Source organism: Ovis aries, chromosome 1 (genome assembly GCF_016772045.2).
Source record: "Ovis aries strain OAR_USU_Benz2616 breed Rambouillet chromosome 1, ARS-UI_Ramb_v3.0, whole genome shotgun sequence".
Classification (NCBI taxonomy): Eukaryota; Metazoa; Chordata; class Mammalia; order Artiodactyla; family Bovidae; genus Ovis; species Ovis aries.
This window is the reverse complement of record NC_056054.1, coordinates 27,232,299-27,253,387: the sequence shown is the minus strand read 5'-3', so window position 1 is coordinate 27,253,387 and position 21,089 is coordinate 27,232,299. Positions and strand designations below refer to the sequence as shown.

At 41.8% G+C, this 21,089-nt stretch overlaps 1 protein-coding gene across 4 annotated transcripts in view; it reads right to left on the bottom strand.

Annotated features, from left to right (window-relative positions):
* ZYG11A (zyg-11 family member A, cell cycle regulator) overlaps positions 1–10,126 on the bottom strand; it is a 75,492-nt gene extending 65,366 nt beyond the window's left edge. For 3 of the 4 annotated variants that reach the window (XM_004001985.6, XM_060409277.1, XM_060409282.1), the window contains exon 1: positions 9,897–10,126. In XM_004001985.6, coding sequence (XP_004002034.3) covers positions 9,897–9,986 — 90 coding nt within the window. In that variant the 5' untranslated portion in view covers positions 9,987–10,126. The remainder of the gene's footprint in view (positions 1–9,896) is intronic. The other variant, XM_060409280.1, reaches the window with a different exon arrangement.
* Between the last annotated feature and the right edge of the window lie 10,963 nt (positions 10,127–21,089).

Sequence of the window (21,089 nt, the reverse complement as noted above, 5' to 3'; positions counted from 1 at the left end):
TATAAGAAATTACCACAAAATTGGTGGCTAAAAACAACAGATATCTATTCTCTCATAGTTCTGGAAGACAGAAGTCCAGAAATCAAGGTATGAGCAGGACCATTGTCCCTCTGAAGGCTCTAAGGAAGAATTCTTATGTCATCAGCTTCTGGGGCCTGTGGTTTCCCTCAGCTTGTGGCAGCACAACTCTAATCTTCACATGGCCTTCTTCCCTGTATCTCTAGGTCTCAAATCTCTATCCCTTTATCTTATAAACACTATAAATCCAGACACTAGATTTAGGGTCTGGCCTAAAACTTTAGGATGGATCAGATGTTCTCACCAAGGTACTCAACCTGGGAATTCCCTGGTGGCCCAGTAGTTAGGACTCTGTGCTTTCCTGCCAAGGGCCCAAATTCAATCACCAGTCCCACAAGCCACCTGGTGGTCTACAGAGAAGCAAGAGGGGAATATCCTCAACTTAATTACATTTGTAAACATCCTGACTCCAAAGGTCAAATTCACAGGTTCTAAGGGTTAAGACTTGGATATATGTTTTGGGGGTTACAACTCCACACAGATAATTTCCCCTGTTCTTTCTCATTTAAAGTATCTTGGGCTGGCTATGTCACACTAATCACTCCTCTAAGATTAGTCCTCTGTTCTTGCTACTAACTAAATGTCTGCATTCTTCCAAAATTCTTTGGAATTAGCCTGCAGTCTAACCTCTAATTTGATGTTTGGAGGGAGGAACCTTGGGTCATTAGGTCATGAGGGTAAAGCCTTTACTGAATGGAATTAGTGACCGTACAAGAGTGACCTCAGAGAATTCCCTTGTCCCTTCTGCCAGGTGAGAACACAGCAAAAAGATGTATAAGAACCAGGAAGCGGACTCTCACCAGACACCAAATCTTCCAGCACCTTGATCTTGAACTTCCTAGTTTCCAGAACTGTGAGAAATAAATTTATGTTTTTTATGAGTCACCCAGTCTATAGAATTTTAGTCACAGCAGCCTAGATGACTAAGACATTCCTTCTGAGAGGTCCTCTGCGCCTAGGGGTGGCAAGAGCTACTGTCACCAGACATTAAAGTGAAAGTGAAGTCGCTCAGTCGTGTCTGACTCTGTGCAACCCCATGGACTGTAGCCTACCAGGCTCCTCTGTCCATGGGATTTTCCAGGCAATAGTCCTGGAATGGATTGCCATTTCCTTCTCCAGGGGATCTTCCCAACCCAGGGATCAAACCCGGGTCTCCCGCACTGTAGACAGACGCTTTACCGTCTGAACCTACTGTGGTTTTCCACACCTCTCCCTTATCTTTGGAAGTAACCCCTTAATTAAACTCTCATTGCTGCTGCCAAGTCGCTTCAGTCTGACCCTGTGCGACCCCACAGATGGCAGCCCACCAGGATCCGCAGTCCCTGGGATTCTCTAGGCAAGAACACTGGAGTGGGTTGCCATTTCCTTCTCCAAAACTCTCATTAAATTAGCCTTATTCTGACTGTGTCATCTATTTCCTGCTGTATGACTATCAAACCTCCCAAATAAATTTCTAGTTCATCCCCTTCTTTCTAACTCCACTACCAATTCCTAACTCAAGTCACTACCATATCTTTCCAGGAATACTAAAAAACTCCAAATTACTCCACTTCCACTCTTAATCCTTTTCCAATCCATCTCAACCGAGGGTTTAGATTCATCATTTCTAAAATATAAAACACTACTACATAACTCTCCTAACTAACATGTTTTAATGGATATAAGGTAAAAAATCAAACAAAAAGCTGTATTTTATATACAACCAACAATTAGACAATTAAACTTTAAAAGTTTACAACAGCATTTTTTGTTTTTGTTTTGTTATTAATTTTGGCCACACCATGTGGCTTGCGCATGCAGGATCTTTATTCCCAGACCAGGGATCAAACCTGTGCTCCTGCATTCTTTAACCACTGGACCTCCAGAGAAGTCCCTTCAATAGCACTTTAAAAACCTCAGAGAGACTTTCTTGGTAGTCCAGTGACTGAGACTTCAAACTAGGACTCCAATGCAGGGAACCAAGGTCTGATCCCTCGTCAGGGCACTAGATCCCACATGCTGCAACTAAGAGTTACAACGCTGCAACTAAAGATCTTCACCCAGCTCAGCCAAAAAAACCTCAAGGAAATCCCTGCTGGTCCAGTGGTAAGGACACTGCGCTTTCACTGCCAAGGGCCTCAGTTCCATCCCTGGTCGGAAACTAAGATCCCATGAAGGGCAGAGCACAGACCAAAAAAAAAAAAAAAATTCTGTTTTAAAAACCTCAAATATAGGCCTGACTCAAAAAGACAACAAAAATCTAAACACACTAGGATCCATAATGTTTAGCTTACAATAAAATATAAGAAATGGTAAGAAGCAGGAAAGAAAATAAAATCAATCACCAGAAATATATCCAGGGAACTCCCTGGAGGTCTGGTGGTTAGGGCTCCACAATTTCACTACAGAGGGTTAGGGTTTAATCCCTGGATGGGGAACTAAGATCCTACAAGCTGCATGATGCAGCCAAAAAAAGAGCAAGAAATAGATCCAGAAATAACATAATTAGCAAACAAGAACTTTAAAATAGGTATTATAACTCATGGATATACAGGAGAATATGAATATAATGAGGGAATAAATATGGAATCTCAACAGAGACTAGAGAAAGCCCACATGCAGCAAGAAAATAAATAAATAAACTTAAAAATAGAAAAGGTCAACAAGGACAATGTCCTATACTTGGAATCTATGAAACTGTTTTATAGCTTAATATTAATTGAATTATATAGCTAATTCACCAAGTACAAAAAAACAATAAACTTAATAACTTTCTTTTTTAAAAAGTCAAAAAATATTGAAATTAGATACAAACTATCAACCAACTCATCCCAGGGGCAAAAATGGACCCAAAGTGAAATAAACAAAAGACACTACAACATGACAAATAGCTAAAAGCCTATAATAAAAAGAAAAACCTAAGCTAGGGGTGGGGCAGGGGGAGCTAGAGGTACTGTGGGCAGTTTAAAACGAAAAAATACGACCCCTGAATTTTCATCAGAAGCAATGCTAGCCAAAAGACAATGAAGTAACATTTTTAAAGTGCTGCAGAGGTGGCAACCCACTCCAGTGTTCTTGCCTGGAGAATCCCAGGGACGGGGGAGCCTGGTGGGCTGATGCCTCTGGGGTCACACAGAGTCGGACACGACTGAAGCAACTGAGCAGCAGCAGCAGCAGCAGAGGGCTTTCCTGGTGACTGCGTGGTAAAGACTCCACCTGCCACAGCAAGAGACATGGATTCTAGCCTTGATTCATGAAGATCCCACATGCCTCAGAGCAACTAAGCCTATGTGCCACAACTACTAAACCTGTGCCACAGCTACTGAGCCTACATGCCAAAACTTCTGCAGCCCGCACAGCCTGGAGCCTGTGCTCAGCAACAAAAGGCCCTGCACTGCAACTAGAGAATACCACTGCTCACCACAACTAAAGAAAAGCCCGTGCAGCAACAAAGATCCAACTAAATAAATAAAATTTTCTAAAAAATTTAAGTGCAGTAGGAAGAAAAGCGAAGTACATTGAAGTATCTTTCAAAAATAAAGGTAAAATAAAGATATTTTCAGACAAAGTAGAAAGAACCTATCATCAGCAGATCTACACTATAAGAAAGGTAAAATGAAACATTATACAGGATGGATATTTGGGATCTAGAGAAAACAGAAGAGTACTGGAAACAGGAGCATGGGGATAAATATAAAACTATTTTTCTTATTTCCTAATTTCTTTAACAACTGATCAAAAAAAAAGTAAGAACAATATACTGTGCAACTTAGAAAAGTAAAATGTATTATTTCAATAGTACAAAGGAGAGGAAAGAGGGGAGAAGATGAAAGAACACTGTTGTAAACTGAAGTGATACATTTAGAAGTAGTGCAGTAAGTCAAACATGTACATTTTAAAACCTAGAGCTGTGACTCTCAAACTTTTTAGTCTTAGGACCAACAGTACTCTTAAAAAACTGGATTACATCTATCAACATTCACTGTATTATAAGTTAAAATTAAGAAATCTTTAAAATATTTCATTCAGAAATAATAAAAATTAAACCAATCACATGTTTGCACAAAGGACATTTTCTTTTTCCGGTCACACCACATGGTTTGTGGGATCTTAGTTCCCAGACCAAGGACTGAACCTGCACCCACAGCAGTGAAAGAACCAAGTCCTAACCACTAGATTCCAGGAAATTCCCAACAAAGAACATTTTTTTTAAGAGCTATATTTTCAAAATTTTTAAAAGTTTAGGGACAATGGCAGCACTGTTTTACATCTTTGCAAATTTCATTAATGTGAGGCTTAATGAAACAGAATGGGGTCTTAGAGAGCCCAGAGTCTTGAGTTCACATTTTAAAAACTGTTATCTTAAAAGAGGAACAGAACTAGTAAGTCAACAGAAAAGATAGAATGAAACTTTTGAAATAATCAACTGGAAAGAAAAAAACTCAATGGAGGGAATTCTTTGGCAGTCCAGTGGTTAGGACTCTTGAGCGTTCACTGTCAAAGGCAAGAGTTCAATTCCTGGTCCAGGAACTAAGGTCCAACAATGTAAAGTTAAATTCACAATCAATAAAACCTACCATATCAACACAATAAAGAACAAAAACATATGTCCTTAACATATACTGAAAAAGTATTTCAACACATTTCAAAACACATTCATGATTTCCATGATTGAAAAAAGCAAAAACAAAAAAAAAATCAGCAAACTAAGAATAGAAGAAAACTTCCTTAATTTGATAAAAGGCATCTATGGGAAAACCAAGAGCTAGAATGATATAAAGATGTCTCTTCTCACCACTTCTCTCCTACATTCTACAAAAGGTCCTAGATACTGCATTTTTTAGAAAAGGAAATATAAAGCACAGATTGAAAGAGAATAAGCAAAGCTGTCTTTATTTGCAGATAACAGATTATAAAGAAAATCTTAAGAAAACATTAAAAAAATAACCAGAGAATATATGCGGCTTTACATCAGTAGTGACAATAGCTCCTTCATTCTGATATTGGTTATTTCAGTCTTCCTTTCGTTATCCTGTAAAGATCTATCAATTTTATTGATCTTTCCAAAGAATCAATTTTTTTTTAGAATCAACTTTTGATTAATTTTTTTTTCTATTTTTTTTAAAGTAGCTTGAGCAAAGTCATAAGATACAAGATCCATACACCCCCCAAATTACAAACTTTTTTTTTTTTAAGTTTTTTATTTTTTAAATTTTAAAATCTTTAATTCTTACATGCATTCCCAAACATGAACCCCCCTCCCACCTCCCTCCCCATAACATCTTTCTGGGTCATCCCCATACAGTACTAACAAAAACAGGGATAAATTTAACAAAATATGTATCCGACATTTATACTAAAAACTACAAAACATTTCTAAATAAAATTTAAAACAACACAGAGAAATCTAAAGGAAAAGTATTCATGAATTGTACAATTTTTTTAATTAATTAAAAATAAAATCTTAACCAAATGACAAATGTACACAGTACAGCATGGAACCACACAGAAATAAATTAGTCTGATCACTTTTCTAAAGAAACCTTGCTTTTCAATTACGTCAGTGGCAGCAAAAAATGTACTTGACACGCTGTGCTAGGACATACATTAACAACTCAGCTTTTCCATTAGCTACAAACAAATGTCAGGCAGGATGAATCAAAAGCTGGAATCAAGATTGCTGGACTAACAGCAACCACCTCAGATATGCAGACAATATCACTCTAATGGCAGAAAGTGAAGAGGAACTAAAGAGCCTCTTGATAAGGGTGAAAATTCAGTTCAGTTCAGTTGCTCAGCCTCTTTGGGACCCCATGCACGGCAGCACACCAGGCTTCCCTATCCATCACCAACTCCCGGAGCTTGCTCAAACTCATGTCCATCGAGTTCAGTTCAGTCACTCAGTTGTGTTCGACTCTTTGCGACCCCATGAATTGCAGCACGCCAGGCCTCCCTGTCCATCACCAACTCCCGGAGTTCACTCAGACTCACGTCCATCGAGTCACTGATGCCATCCAGCCATCTCATCCTCTGTGGTCCCCTTCTCCTCCTGCCCCCAATCCCTCCCAGCATCAGAGTCTTTTCCAATGAGTCAACTCTTCACATGAGGTGGCCAAAGTACTGGAGTTTCAGCTTCAGCATCATTCCTTCCAAAGAAATCCCAGGGTTGATCTCCTTCAGAATGGACTGGTTGGATCTCCTTGCAGTCCAAGGGACTCTCAAGAGTCTTTGCCAACACCACAGTTGAAAAGCATCAATTCTTCGGCGCTCAGCCTTCTTCACAGCCCAACTCTCACAACCATACATGACCACAGGAAAAACCATAGCCTTGACTAGACGGACCTTAGTCGGCAAACTAATGTGTCTGCTTTTGAATATGCTATCTAGGTTGCTCATAACTTTTCTTCCAAGGAGTAAGCGTCTTTTAATTTCATGGCTGCAGTCACCATCTGCAGTGATCCAACCATCTCATTCTCTGTCGTCTCCTCCTGCCTTCAGTCTTTCCCAGCATCACAGTCTTTTCAAATGAGTCAGTTCTTTGCATCAGGCAGCCAAAGTATTGGAGCTTCTGCTTCAGCATCAGTCCTTCCAATTCAGGACTGACTTCCTTTAGGATTGACTGGTTGGATCTTGCAGTCCAAGGGACTCTCAAGAGTCTTCTCCAACACCACAGTTCAAAAGCATCAGTTCTTTGGTGCTCAACTTTCTTTATCATCCAACTCTCACATCTATACATGACTACTGGGAAAACCATAGCTTTGACTAGACCGACCTTTGCTGGAAAAGTAGTCTCTGCTTTTTAACATACTGTCTAGGTTTGTCATAGCTTTTCTTCAAAGGAACAAGCATCATTTAATCTGCAGTCACCATCTATAGTGATTTTGGAGCCCAAGAAAATAAAGTCTGTCACTGTTTCCATTTTTTCCCCATCTATTTGCCATGAAGTGATGGGACCAGAGGCCATGATCATCATTTTTGAATGTTGAGTTTTAAGCCAGCTTTTTCACTCTCCTCTTCCACTTTCATCAAGTGGCTCTTTAAAAAAAAAAAAAAAAGAGGCTCTTTACTTCCTCTTCACTTTGGCCATAAGGGTGGTATCTTCTGTGTATCTGAGGTTACTGATATTTCTCCTGGTAATCCTGATTCCTGGAGAAGGCAATGGCACCCCACTCCAGTACTCTTGCCTGGAAAATCCCATGGACCGAGGAGCCTGGTAGGCTACAGTCCATGGGGTCGCTAAGAGTCAAACACGACTGAGCGACTTCACTTTCTCTTTTCACCTTCATGCATTGGAGAAGGAAATGGCAACCCACTCCAGTGTTCTTGCCTGGAGAATCCCAGGGATGGGAGAGCCTGGTGGGCTGCAGTCTATGGGGTCGCACAGAGTCGGACACGACTGAAGTGACTTAGCAGCAGCAGCAGCAATCCTGATTCCAGCTTGTGCTTCATCCAGTCTGGCTTTGTCACTGCTTCCACTTTTTCTCCTCCTGTTTGCCATGAAGTGATGGGACCAGACGCCATGATCTTAGTTTTTAAATGCTGAATTTTAAGACAGCTTTTTCACTCTCCTCTTTCAACCTCATACGCCAACAGTATACATTCAAAAAACTAAGATGATGGCATCTGGTCCCATCACTTCATGACAAAGAGAAAGAGAAAAAGTGGAAGCAGTGGCAAACTTTATTTTCTTGGGCTCCAAAATCAATGCACACTGTGACTGCAGTCGTGAAATTAAGACACTTGTGCCATGGAAGGAAAGCTATGACAAACCCAGACAGAGTATCAAAAAGCAGAGCCATCACTTTGCAGAGAAAGGTCCAAATAGCCAAAGCCATGGTTTTTCCGGTAGTCATATACGGATGTGAGACTTGGACGATAAAGAAGGCTGAGCACCAAAGAATTCATGCCTTCAAATTGTGGTGCTAGAGAAGACTCTTCAGAGTTGCTTGGACAGAAAGATCAAACCAGTCAATCCTCAAGGAAATCAACCCTAAATATTCATTGGAAGGACTGATGCTGAACCTCCAATATTTTGGCCACGTGAGGCAAAAAGCTGACTCACTGGAAAAGACCTTTATGCTGGGAAAGTGAAAGTCATTCAGTCCTGTCTGACTCTTTTTGACCTCATGGACTGTACAGTCCATGGAATTCTCCAGGCCAGAACACTGGAAAGGGTAGCCTTGCCCTTCTCCAGGGGATCTCAACCCAGGGACAGAACCCAGGTCTCTGGCATTGCAGACGGATTCTTGAGCCACAAGGGAAGCCCAAGAATACTGAAGCGGGTAGCCTGTCCCTTCTCCACCGGATCTTCCCCTACGGAGCAATCTCCTGCATTGCAGATGGATTCTTGACCAACTGAGCTATTAGGGAAGCCCAATGCCAGGAAAGATTGAAGGCAAAAGGAGAAGGGAGAGGCAGAGGATGAGATGATGAGATAGAACTCATCGACCCAATAGACAAGACGTGAATTTGCACAAACTCCAGGAAAGAGTGAAGGACAGGGGTGCGGATCAGTGTTGCTATCCATGGGATCGCTAAAGAGCCAGATAGGACTGAACAATAACGAAAAAATGTATGCACTGTTTAAGAAGCTTTTAAAAGTGAGTCCAAAAGGGTATACAGGATTACAGGTTAGACCTCTGCAGGACACAATGGCCAACAAGGCGTTAGTGTGTAAAGTGCAACCTCAATCAGAATATTTCCTTTCCTCCACACTAACTGTGGGTTGAGCGTTCAGTAGATTCTGATTTCTAAGAAGGGTGGCCCTTGGGGTTTTGTAGAATATGGAGTCACATCAGAAATGATGTCAGGTTCAGATCTTGAGCAAGTCAAGGATACTCAATTTTCCTACACACTAGTAAAATGGAGACCATCAGTGCCTACCAAAAAATCCGAGAGATTTTACAAATGCTACAACTGATACACAGTAGGCTCCAAATACACTCTCTTTTGGTTGCGTGTTGCTCAACTTCGTTTGAAAGGCATTCCGAGGGAAACGGGGGGCGGGACCTAAAAGAACACATGGAATTTTAGGAATTTCACTCTTTGGGGTTCCAGTTCTTCCAGGCGGGCTCTTTCTGTTAACAATCCCGGACCAACAGGTCGCATACTCTGGGGAGCAACAAGTCCCCAACATAAGTTAGGGAACACTCGAAGTTTAAGGCATTTGGGCGCAGGATGACAATAAATGCCAGGGGCCAAGCATAAAGCCACGCCCAGTGCTTAACGTCTAAACTTACCACCACCTTGCAAAATAGCAGTCGCCCGCGCTTACACGTAGTCTTCCCAGGTGGCGCTAGTCAATACGCCTGCCAATTCAGGAGACAGGAGAGACGCGTTCAATCCCTGGGTAGGGAAGATACCCCTGGAGGAGAGCATGGCAATCCACTCCAGTATTCTTACTGGAGAATACCATGGACAGAGAAACCTGGTGGGCTACAGTCCATAGTGTCGCAAAGAATCAGGAACTACTGAAGCGACTTAGCACGCACGCACTCACTTGCACAGGAGAATCAAGACGACCAGAGGAGACCCGCCCAAGGTCAAGCGGGAGGCGGGACACACCCCGCCACTCCTCCGCGGCGCAGGGTCGGCGCGCTGGGCCCGGAGGCTGGGACGCCCCGGGCGGAAAACTCCTCTCCGACAAGTTCTTCCCAGCATCTGAAGACAGAAGCCTAACGGGCTCAGACTCTTCAGACGTTACCCTCCGCATAGGTGAAACGAGCCAAAAATGTCTCCGCACGGTCCCCGACGACTTGCCGTGCTCGCCCAGGGCTGACGTCCAGCCGAGGTTCGCGTTCCATTTCCTGCCCCCGTCCCTTGCCCTCCTCGGAGCTCACCTGCACCACGAGGCAGCCTAGTATATCCTTCCGAGCGTCCGGAGACACGATGGTCCGGGGCGAAAGGCCCGGGTGCAAGAAGTGAACCATGGCGACGGTGAGGCGTCGAGGAGAGAGCTGCCGTCGAGCTGGGCCTGGATCCCGCGAGAGGTGGATTCGACCCGCGCCAGGAAGCAGCTGAGCAACACCCGCTCGGCGAGCTGACACTAAGCGTTCCAGCCGCGAGGTTTGAAATGCCGGGCGCGGCGACGCGCACTCGCCCACCGTAGACCCCGCCCCCAGGACGGGCCTCACCACGCCCACCCGGGCCACCCACCACTCCATCCGGTGAGGACCCAACCGTTCTCCTTCCACCTCCACGCCGTAGAGACCAACCACTCACTCAACTCCTACCCACACGTCTATGACCAAGTCTCCCACAGAACCTACGCCATAGGTTCCCTTTGCCCGTCAAAGGCACGCCCACGGACCAGCTTTGTGAAGTTGGGAAACAGAATATGGTGGCCCCTCTGTGTCCCCAGGGGCATTGATTTCAGGATCCACCATACCCAAATCCCGTGAAACTGAAGTACCTTATAAAAAGGAGTCCTATTTGGGTATAACTTACATACTTCTACCCAAATCCCGTGAAACTGAAGTACCTTATACAAAGGAGTCGTATTTGGGTATAACTTACATACTTCATACCCAAATCCCGTGAAACTGAAGTACCTTATAAAAAGGAGTCGTATTTGGGTATAACTTACATATTTCCTCCTCCGTACTTTAAATGACTTGTAGCTTGCTCATACTAGTATAACTAATACAATGTAAAGTCTGTATATTTACATATAATTTGCTGGTACTAGCAAATTCAGATTTTGCTTTTTGAAACCTCATGAAAAATTTTTTTCTGAACTTGTTCCATAGACGTTGAATCCGGGGATAGAGAACCCATGGATATGGAGGGCTGACTGCGTTTAAAAATATATTTTTTAAAGACTTTTCTCTTAGAACTGGCAATAGCACTTCTCTTGTTTCTCATGACCTAAAAAGTATCAAGAAGACCCTTATAATCTGCTCCAAGAAACCCTGAAAGAGAGCAATAAATTAGTAGACTAGTAAAATTAACAGAAGGAATGTCTTGAGAAAGGATAATGTTAAGAGTAGGGAGCCTTGAATTTGAATACTGCATTGGAATGCTTGCTCTTGGACAAGATTCTTAATTTCTCTAAAGCTCAAGCTCCTCATCAGTAAAATGGGGTGAGAATGCCTTATAAATAAGATAGTGTGTTTAGCGAGCTCCCTGGTGGTCTAATAGTTACGATTCCACGCCCTCACAACCTTGTCCCAGGTTCAGTCTCTGGAAGGGGAAGTGGGATCCTGCAAACTATGGATTAAAAAAGAAAAAACTGTGTATGTAAAACACATGAAAATGCTTGACAGAGAACAAGTCCTTGATTATTGTTCAGTCGCTCAGGCGTGTCCGACTCTTTGTGACCCCAGGGATTGTAGCCTGCCAGGCTCCTCAGTCCCTGGAATTCTCCAGGCAAGAATACTGGAGTGGGTTGCCATTCTCTTCTCCAGGGGGTCTTCCTGACCCAGTGTCTCCTGCATTGGCAGGCAGATTCTTTACCAGTGTGCCACCTGGGAAGCCTCATAGTGAAGTATAGTTGATTTACAATGTTGTGTTAGTTTCAGGTGTACTTTTTTATTTAATTTTATAGTAGAGTATTTTTTAAGACTATTTTATAACTTCCATCCTTAATCTTGAACACCTCTTCCCCTAATCATACTGTCAGTTTCCTCTTCCACTTAAAAAAAAAAAGAATCAAAAAGAACAGTCTAGGGACTTCTGTAGTGATCCAGTGGTTAAAACTCCACATTCGAAATGCAGGGGGCCAAGGTTTGATCCCTGGTCAGGGAACTGGATCCCACATGCAGCAACTAAGACCTGGAGCAGCCAAATAAATAAATATTAAAAAAAAAAAATTCTAAGCTCCAACTATCATATCTACCCATCTACTACTATAAGCTTTCTATCCTATTCCCAAAACTCTTTATACTCTGTTGTTGTGCAGTTGCTCAGTCATGTTTGACACTGCAACACCATGGGCTGCAGTATACCAGGCTCCCCTGTCCTTCACCATCTCCCAGAGTTTGCTCAAACTCATTTCCATTGAGTTGGTGATGCCATCCAACCAGCTCATCCTCTGTCATCCCCTTCTCCTCCTGCCTTCAGTTTTTCCCAGCCTCAGGGTCTTTTCCAAGGAGCTGGCTCCTCACATCAGGTGGCCAAAGTATTGCAGCTCTAGCATCAGTCCTTCCAATGAATACTCAGGGCTTATTTCCTTCAGGACTGACTGGTTTGGTCTCCTTGCAGTCCAAGGGCCTCTCACGAGTCTTCTCCAACATGACAGTTCAAAAGCATCAAATCTTTGGTGCTCGGCTTTCTTTATCATCCAACTCTCACATCCATACATGTCTACTGGAAAAACCATAACTTTGAATAGATTGACCTTTGCTGGCAAAGTGATGTCTTTTCTTTTTACTATGCTGTCTAGGTTGGTCATAGTTTTTCTTCCAAGGAGCAAGCATCTTTTAATTTCATGGCTGCAGTCACAGTTCACAGTGATTTTGGAGCCCAAGAAAATAAAGTCTGTCACTGTTTCCATTGTTTCTCCATCTATTTGCCATGAAGTGATGGAACCAGTTATGCCATGATCTTAGATTTTTGAATGTTGAGTTTTAAGCCAGCTTTTTCACTTTCTTCTTTCACCTTTATCAAGAGGCTCTTTAATTCCTCTTTGCTTTCTGCCATAAGGGTGGTGTCATCTGCATATCTGAGGTTATCGATATTTCTCCTGGCAATAATCTTGATTCCAGTTTGTGCTTCATCCAGCCTGGCATTTTGCATGATGTACTCTGCATATAAGTGAAATAAGCAGGGTGACAATATATAGCCTTGACGTACACCTCTCCCAATTTGGAACAAGTCCATTGTTCCATGTCTGGTTCTAAGTGTTGCTTCTTGGCCTGCATACAAGTTTCTCAGGAGACAGGTAAGGTGGTCTGGTATTCTGATCTCTTTAAGAATTTTCCACAGTTTGTTGTGATCCACACAGTCAAAGGCTTTAACGTAGTCAATGAAGCAGAAGCAGATGTTTTTCTGGAATTTTCTTGCCTTTTCTATGATCCAATGGATATTGGCAATTTGGCTAGTTCTGGGCTTCTGCGATAAGTCTCATCTCTTGCTTATTCAAAGACATCATCCAGCAACATCCTTTCTTTCTCCTGAATTATTTTTTCCCTTTCTTGGATCATTGCCACCAGCTGATACTTTTCCCATAATTAAAAAAAAAAAACAACACACACTTATTTTGACCTAATTTCTAGTACTTAATACCTATTCAGGTCTTGCCCTCATATCTCTTCACCCTTTTGTGCAAAACTTATCAAAAATGTGGTCTGTACATGCTGTCTCCAAATTTTTTCTTAGCATTTTCTTTCTCCCCTGCCACTCCACTAACCATTCTTCTCAACGTCCAGGTTGAATTCAGTTGTCACTCTTCTCTCATCTTATTCATTCAGCAGCATTTGACCCAGGTGAACATTTCTTCTTCCCTAAAATACTTTCTCCATTTGGCTTCCAGGATGCATCTTCTCTTCCTCCTCCTCTCCCATGCCTTCCTCTTTCTTCTCTTCTCCTCCTACCTCATTTTTTGCCTCTTCTCATCCTCTTGATTTCTCACCACCCATAGTTCTAAATCCTTGTGTACCCCCAAGACTCTGTACTTGTATACATCTTCCCTATCCAATCTCTCTTCCTTGTGGTAGTTTTATCTAGTTTCATAACTTTAAAAGAAATTTATATGCTGATATATCCATGTTTGATGTCTAGACTGTACCTTGCTTTTGAACTTGAGTGACACATTCAGTGGTCTATTCAACACATACACCTGGTTATCAAAATAGCCTAATGTGTCCAAAAGTAAACTCCTGCTGTCCTTACCCTAATCTGCTTTTCCTGCCAGTCTTTCCTGTTTTAGTATATGGCAACTCCTTCCTTTCTGTTGCTCGTGACAAAACCTTGGAAATAATTTTTAACTCCTCTCTTATTCTTATATCCAATATCCTATCTGTTAGGAAATCCTATCAACTCTGTCTTCAAAAGATATACAAGGACTATGTCTTATCTCTTTCACCTGCTACCCTGGTCCAAGCCCCTGTCAGCACCAACTTGGATTCTTACCATATCCTCCTGTCTGGTTCCCCAGCTTTCAGGCTTGTTCCATTAAAATCTCTTCTCAACATAGCAACTAGAGTGATCACTTTAAACATCATGTCATCCTCTACCCCAAATCCTCCAATAGCTTCCCATCTCAGGCAGAATATAAAGATTGACAAGGATGGTGTTCTCCAAGGTTCGACATAATCTGTTCTTTCCATGCCCTTCTCTTGCTTCATCTTCTGCCACTCTTTCCTTTATTTATTCTACTCCAGCACCATTGGACTGCTTGTTATATTCATGGGTATCTCTCTTACTTCTTTCAACTTTTTGCTCAAATGTTGCCTTATCAGTAAGGCTTATTTAACTTTTATGCAGAGTACATCATGTGAAATACCAGATTGGATGAAGCACAAGCTGCAATCAAGACTGCTGGGAGAAATATCAATAACCTCAGATAGGCAGATGACACTACCCTTATGGCAGAAAGTGAAGAAGAACTAAAGAATCTCTTGATGAAAGTGAAAGAGGAGAGTGAAAAAACTGCCTTAAAACTCAAAATTCAAAAAAATTAGGTCATGGCATTGAGTTCCATCACTTCATGGCAAATAGATGGGGAAGAAAATGGAAACAGTGATAGACTTTATTTTTCTGGGCTCCAAAATCAGTGCAGATGGTGACTGCAGCCATGAAATTAAAAGATGCTTGCTCCTTGGGAGAAAAGCTGTGACCAACCTAGACAGCATATTAAAAAGAAGAGACATCACTTTGCCAGCAAAGGTCCATCTAGTCAAAGCTATGGTTTTTCCAGTGTTCATGTATGGATGTGAGAGCTGGACTATAAAGAAAGCTGAGCACCAAAGAATTGATGCTTTTGAACTGTCATGTTGGAGAAGACTCGTGAGAGGCCCTTGGACTGCAAGGAGACTAAACCAATCAATCCTGAAGGAAATCAGTCCTGGGTATATTCATTGGAAGGACTGATGCTGAGTCTGAACAGCCAGTACTTTGGTCACCTGATGTAAAGAACTGACTCATTGGAAAAGTCCCTGATGCCGGAAAAGTTTGAAGGCAGGAGGAGAAGGGGATGACAGAGGATGAGATGGTTTGATGGCATCACTGACTTGAGGGACATGAGTTTGAGTAAGCTCCGAGAGTTGGTGATGGATAGGGAAGCCTGGTGTGCTGCAGTGCATGGGGTCCCAAAGAGTCACACATGAATGAGTGACTGAACTGAACTTGACATGAGGGAAAAGACTTTGTTATACCCAGGTGTAAAATAGTGCCAAGGGACTTCCGTGATGGCTGAGTGGTAAAGAATTCACCTGTGATACAGAAGATGCAAGTTTGATCCCTGGGTCAGGAAGATCCCCTGGGGAAGGAAATAGCAACCCAGTCTATTTTGGGGGAATCCAAAATCACTGCAGATGGTGACTGCAGCCATGAAATTAAAAGATGCTTCCTCCTTGGAAGAAAAGCTATGCCAAACCTAGACAGCATATTAAAAAGCAGTGACATTACTTTGCCAGCGAAGATCCATCTAGTCAAAGCTATGGTTTTTCCAGTAGTCATGTATGGATGTGAGAATTGGACTATAAACAAAGCTGAGAGCCGAAGAATTGATGCTTTTGAACTGTGGTGTTGGAGAAGACTCTTTAAGAGTCCCTTGGACTACAAGGAGATCCAACCAGTCCATCCTAAAGGAAATCAGTCCTGAATATTCATTGGAAGGACTGATGCTGAAGTTGAAACTCCAATACTTTGGCCACCTGATACGAAGAACTGACTCACTGGAAGGAACCCTGATGCTGGGGAAGATTGAGGGCAGGAGGAGAAGGGGATGACAGAGGATGAGATGGTTGGATGGCATCACCTACTCGATGGAACATGAGTTTGAGCAAGCTCCGGGAGTTGTTGATGGACAAGGAAGCCTGGTGTGCTGTGGTCCATGGGGTTGCAAAGAGTCAGACACAGCTGGGCAACTGAACTGAACTAGTGTTCTTGCCTGGGAAATCCCTTGGACAGAGGAGCCTGGTGGGCTACAGTCCATGGGATCGCAAAAGGGTCAGACAACTTAGTGACTAAAAACAATAGTGCCTAACTTACAGAAGGTAGCCAGTAATATTTGTTCGGAAAAAAAAAAAAAAAGTGTAATGGCTACCTGGGAAAAAAATCAATTGTAGCTGTAAAAGGAAGTTTGTCTCCAAAATCAGAGGCAAGGTTGCAGCTACTTAGCGAGGAGCAAATTTTTGACATAAACTGTGCCTCCTGCCCTTCCTCCCCTAATCTCTATATCCATCCCCTACCTAGTCTCCAGTTTTCCACTTCAATTTAATAATTTCTGATGATTTATTTTATGCTCCTAACTGATCCATTACCAGACCAATCCCAACCAATCTTTTACCCACCTGAAATGAGTATTCTACCTAAACACAAATCTAATGATGTTTCTCCCCAGTTTAAAACACTTCCCATGTCTCCCCATTGTCCTCAGAATAAACTCCAAACTTCTTAGGATGGCTTAGATCGTCCTTCATGATCTGGCTCCTGGTTGTGTCTCTAAATTTAGTATTCTGGCTCAGATAGTAAAGACATTGCCTGCAATACAAGAAACCTCGGTTTGATCCTTGGGTTGGGAAGATCCCTGGAGAAGGGAATGACAATCCACTCCAGTATTCTTGCCTGGAGAATTCCACAGAGGAGCCTGGTGGGCTATAGTTCATGAGGTCACAAAGAATCAGATACAAGTGACTAACACTTTTATTTCACTTTTAATTATCATTTTAACATCATATAGTGCAATTGTTTCAGTTCTAGACTTGTGCTTTGGCACATTCATTGTTGTCCATGCTACCTCCCCCTTTTAAGTAATTCGTATTAATCCCTCAGATTTCACTGAGACTTCACTTCCTTTAGAGAGCCCTTCCCTGACATTCCCCTCCCTTTTCCTGACAACTGTGAAGAATAGGCAAAGGATAGTGCAGGAACAGATAAACTGGAAAGTCTTAAGAAATTAAACTTCTGAAATGAAATGAGAAAACTATAGTCAAGATTCTTTAGATCATGGTTGGATTTCTTAAAGAACTTTGTAAAATTTCTTTAGCTATGTTGGCATGGGAAAGATTGAAGGAAGCAGGAGAAGGGGACGACAGGACAAGATGGTTGGGTGGCATCACCGACTCAATGGCCGTGAGTTTGAGCAAGCTGCGGGCGATGGTGAAGGACAGGGAAGCCTGGTGTGCTGCAGTCAATGGGGTCACAAAGAATCAGACACGACTGAGCTGCTGAACAATTGGCATGAAATACAGGGGAAAGATCATGAGCTCTGATGTCAAAAAAGCCTGCATTCAGATTCCATCTCCACCTTACCTTTGGGTAGTTACCCTGTGAGCTTCACTTCCTCTTCTGGAATACCAAACTTACCGAATTTCAAAAACTAAGAGATCAACACCGCCTGTGTCATTTTTGTGTTTTCTAGTAGACAGGATTATTTCTAAGGAAAAGGGTCATTTGAAGCTCTGAGACTTTGAGCAAGTGTCTCTTTCTGGGCATCAAAAACACAAAGACTAGCTATTAAGTCTTTGTCTTATCTATGTCTGTGGCTTTGCTTTATTTTTCCTATTGTGGTGATCAGCAGTAAAACCTGTATTACTATAGAAAGAGCCTACTTAGAAAAAAAGGAACTGGAATCACAGAGCAGTACAAAGTATCAATGGCCCTAAAGAAAACGCTTCCTGTATTTAGGGAGGGGCAGCCTGGAGTTCTACAATCTCCCTCTTGACTAGTCTCTCCCTCTGTACTCAGTGGCTCAGTCTTGTCGGACTCTTGAGTTCTGGACTGTAGCACGCCAGGTTCCTCTGTCCATGGGATTTTTCAGGCAGAATAGTGCAGTGGGGTTGCCATGTTCTCCTTCAGGGGGTCTTCTCCACCCTGGGATCAAACCCACATCTCTTCGGGTATTGGCAGGAAGTCTTTACCACTGAGCCCTCTGGGAAGCCCCAAGCCCCCTCTTTGCTAACTTGATTAGTAAAAGGTAACTCACTGAAGTAGTGAACTTGAAGAAAGACAAACCACTCCAGGGAAACGAAATTAACTAAGGACATTTTTCTCTAAGGCCATCCAAAAAGACTCTTGTTGTCTCTAAGTTATCACAGGTGGGCAGAAACTGAATAAAATAAGGACAAGTGATACATATGAAGCTACATGCATCCATTTAAAGTGCTGTCCTTTATTCCAACATTCTCTCTCCGTGTTTATTAGTTTTAACATTTTTTTTTAAATGAACTTACTGTGAAGGCTTATGGGAGGAAAAACTCCTCTACCAACTTAAGTCCGATTGTTGGAGGTGGAAGGAGACCTATAAATTAACTGACAATAGGTAAACAGGGGGAAATTTTATTACACACGTGGGAATAACCTACATAGAAACTAAATCCTGGAACAGCTGTGGGGAAAGGTTTACATACTGGCTTAATACGACAGGGGAGTTGGTTTAGAGCTTCAAAGGATGGAAGGTTCTGATGAGAGCTGTTTATACAATTATTTGGAAATGTCTCAGTGCTCAAGGTCAGTGCCCCTTTGATTGGAGACCTCCATACAAATGAGGTCTGTGGCAGGTGACTCCTCTAAAGCTCCATACTGGTTAGATAAGGCATGTTCAGATATTTTCACATTGAAGTAATCTCTATCTGTATCAGAGTGGTGGTTTCTTGGTCTCTTTAGCCCTATTATTTTGGGGAGGAAATTTTCTCCCTAAGTTGCAAAAGGCTTATGTTTTATTGTAGGAGACACTACAATAATGACACTAAGGGCCAGTGAGGTTGCAAATCATAAACCTGGAAAACTGTCAGTGGGTTCCATCCTTTGAGAGAGGCCAAAGTGTGAGTGGGAATGGCCTTAATGTTTAAATTAGATTTGAGATTGTTCCTGGAATGGTTAAATTGATTTCCCCCTTTATAGCACAGTGTTTAAGAGCATAGATTTCAGAGTTTGATAGACTTAAATCTTATGTGTGACTCTGAAACCTCATAACCTGTGAACCTGGAGAAGTTATTTCATACCTCACAATTTCCTTACCCATCAATGTCATAATTATCTTCTTTATAAGGCTGTTGCAAGGCTCAGCTGAAAAAGTATACATAAAAAATGCTTAGCATAGTGCTTGCCTGTATGTATTTTCTGGATATATGGAATTCTAAGTCAATCATCAGAATGTACTGAAAACTAGTGTTACTTGAAATTATACCCTTCTTAAAATAGAATTTGGCACAGTGGTAATTGATTGACTCCAAATCACATAGTTGATCTGTTCCCATAGGTCTTTAAAAGAGAAGATTCTTTAAATCCATTGCTATTATCCACAAACAATAATGTGGTTTATTTCATGAACCAGTTTCAGAGGACTTGATTATACATGTCTTAAAAAAAATATTTTTATTCATTTGGCTGTGCCAGGTCTTAGTTGCATTACACAGGATCTTTGATCTTTGTTGAGGCTTGAGGCCTGTGGGATCTGAAGTTGCAGCATACGAACTCTTAGTTGTGGCAAGCAAGATCTAGTTTCATCAAACTTGGGCCGCCTGCATTGGGAGCCTGGAGTCTTAGCTACTTACTGGATCACCAGGGAAATCCCACACTTGTCTTTTTAATTCAAAGGTATCACTACTGAGACTGTACAATGCAGCAAAGATTATTCAAAGAGTGGGGAAGCTGGTGTTAAAACAGTATCTATCTAGGTTTAATTTATAAATTACTTTCTATATATGTGATATGAGATAAGTCATATCATTAGGCTTCCTCTTATTTGTAAAGTAAGGAGTAATTCTCTTCCCTTATAACATGTTTGAGGGTTAAATACAGTACTTATCTCATTATTCATATTATTCCCAGTTTTGAAAGGCTTTATTTAAGACTGAATTGATGAAACCAAGAATTAGGTAGAAAATGTGTTTGGTTAACTCCTTAATCTCCATATTGAAATATGACAATCACATTCTAGCTTTGTCATTGAAAATGGTTCCTTTTATAATGTGTATTGATGTAAAGTGATAGGAGAGCTGAGGTTTTTTGTTGTTGTTCTTCACTCTTATAGTCACATCACAGTCTAGGAGAAACATTCCGTTAGTGACAGTTTTTGAGTCACTGCAAGATGATTTTAAACAGCTGTCTTACTGAATGCACAGGAACAAGCCACTCATCTGCAAAATTTGGTGTCACTTCCGCAAACCTGCTCCAAAGGCTGGCTTCTAGAAGTGAAGAGCTGCGTGTTGATACTCCCACCCTGTGACTTGCTCTTTTATAGGCTGAATTTTCAGACTGCATTAGAATCTTATACTATAAAAAGACAAAAAATGATTAATGTGAGTGCTCATGGTTTCTGATATTCACCCACTCCTCTCAATTTGAAGAGTTATGCAGTTACTCAGAGCTCTTCACTGGATTCTTACAATGCAGATTAAGAATAGGGAATAGGAAGTAGAAAGATAACTCAGGAGAAAAGAATTTAAATGTAGCCAAGAGACTGGGCCAATCTACATAATAAAAACTGCTAGAAAGGGTAATGGAGGGGGGAGAATGGAGAAAGTCTTGCTTTTTTTCTTTTTGAAGGTTGGCTATAGACAACACAGCTCAACAACTTGTTTGGTTAAATATTGTCCAAAGGTATTTATCTTCCTCAGTATGTGTGGCCCATAGTGATACCATGTTAGTATTGAATGAACTATTGGAGAGAAAATGAAAGGTTAAGAAAAGCTAATAATTATTATAAAAATTATTTTAAAAACTACTTTTAAAGGTAACTTTCCTGGTGGTTCAGTGTCTAAGATTCCACACTCCCAGTGCAGGGGGCCCGGGTTCCACCCCTGGTCAGGGAACTATATCTCACATGCTATAACTGAGAGTCCCCATGCCGCCACTAAAGAACTTGCATGCCCCAACAAAGATCAAAGATCCCAAGAGCTGGAACTCAGACCCAGTGAAGCCAAATA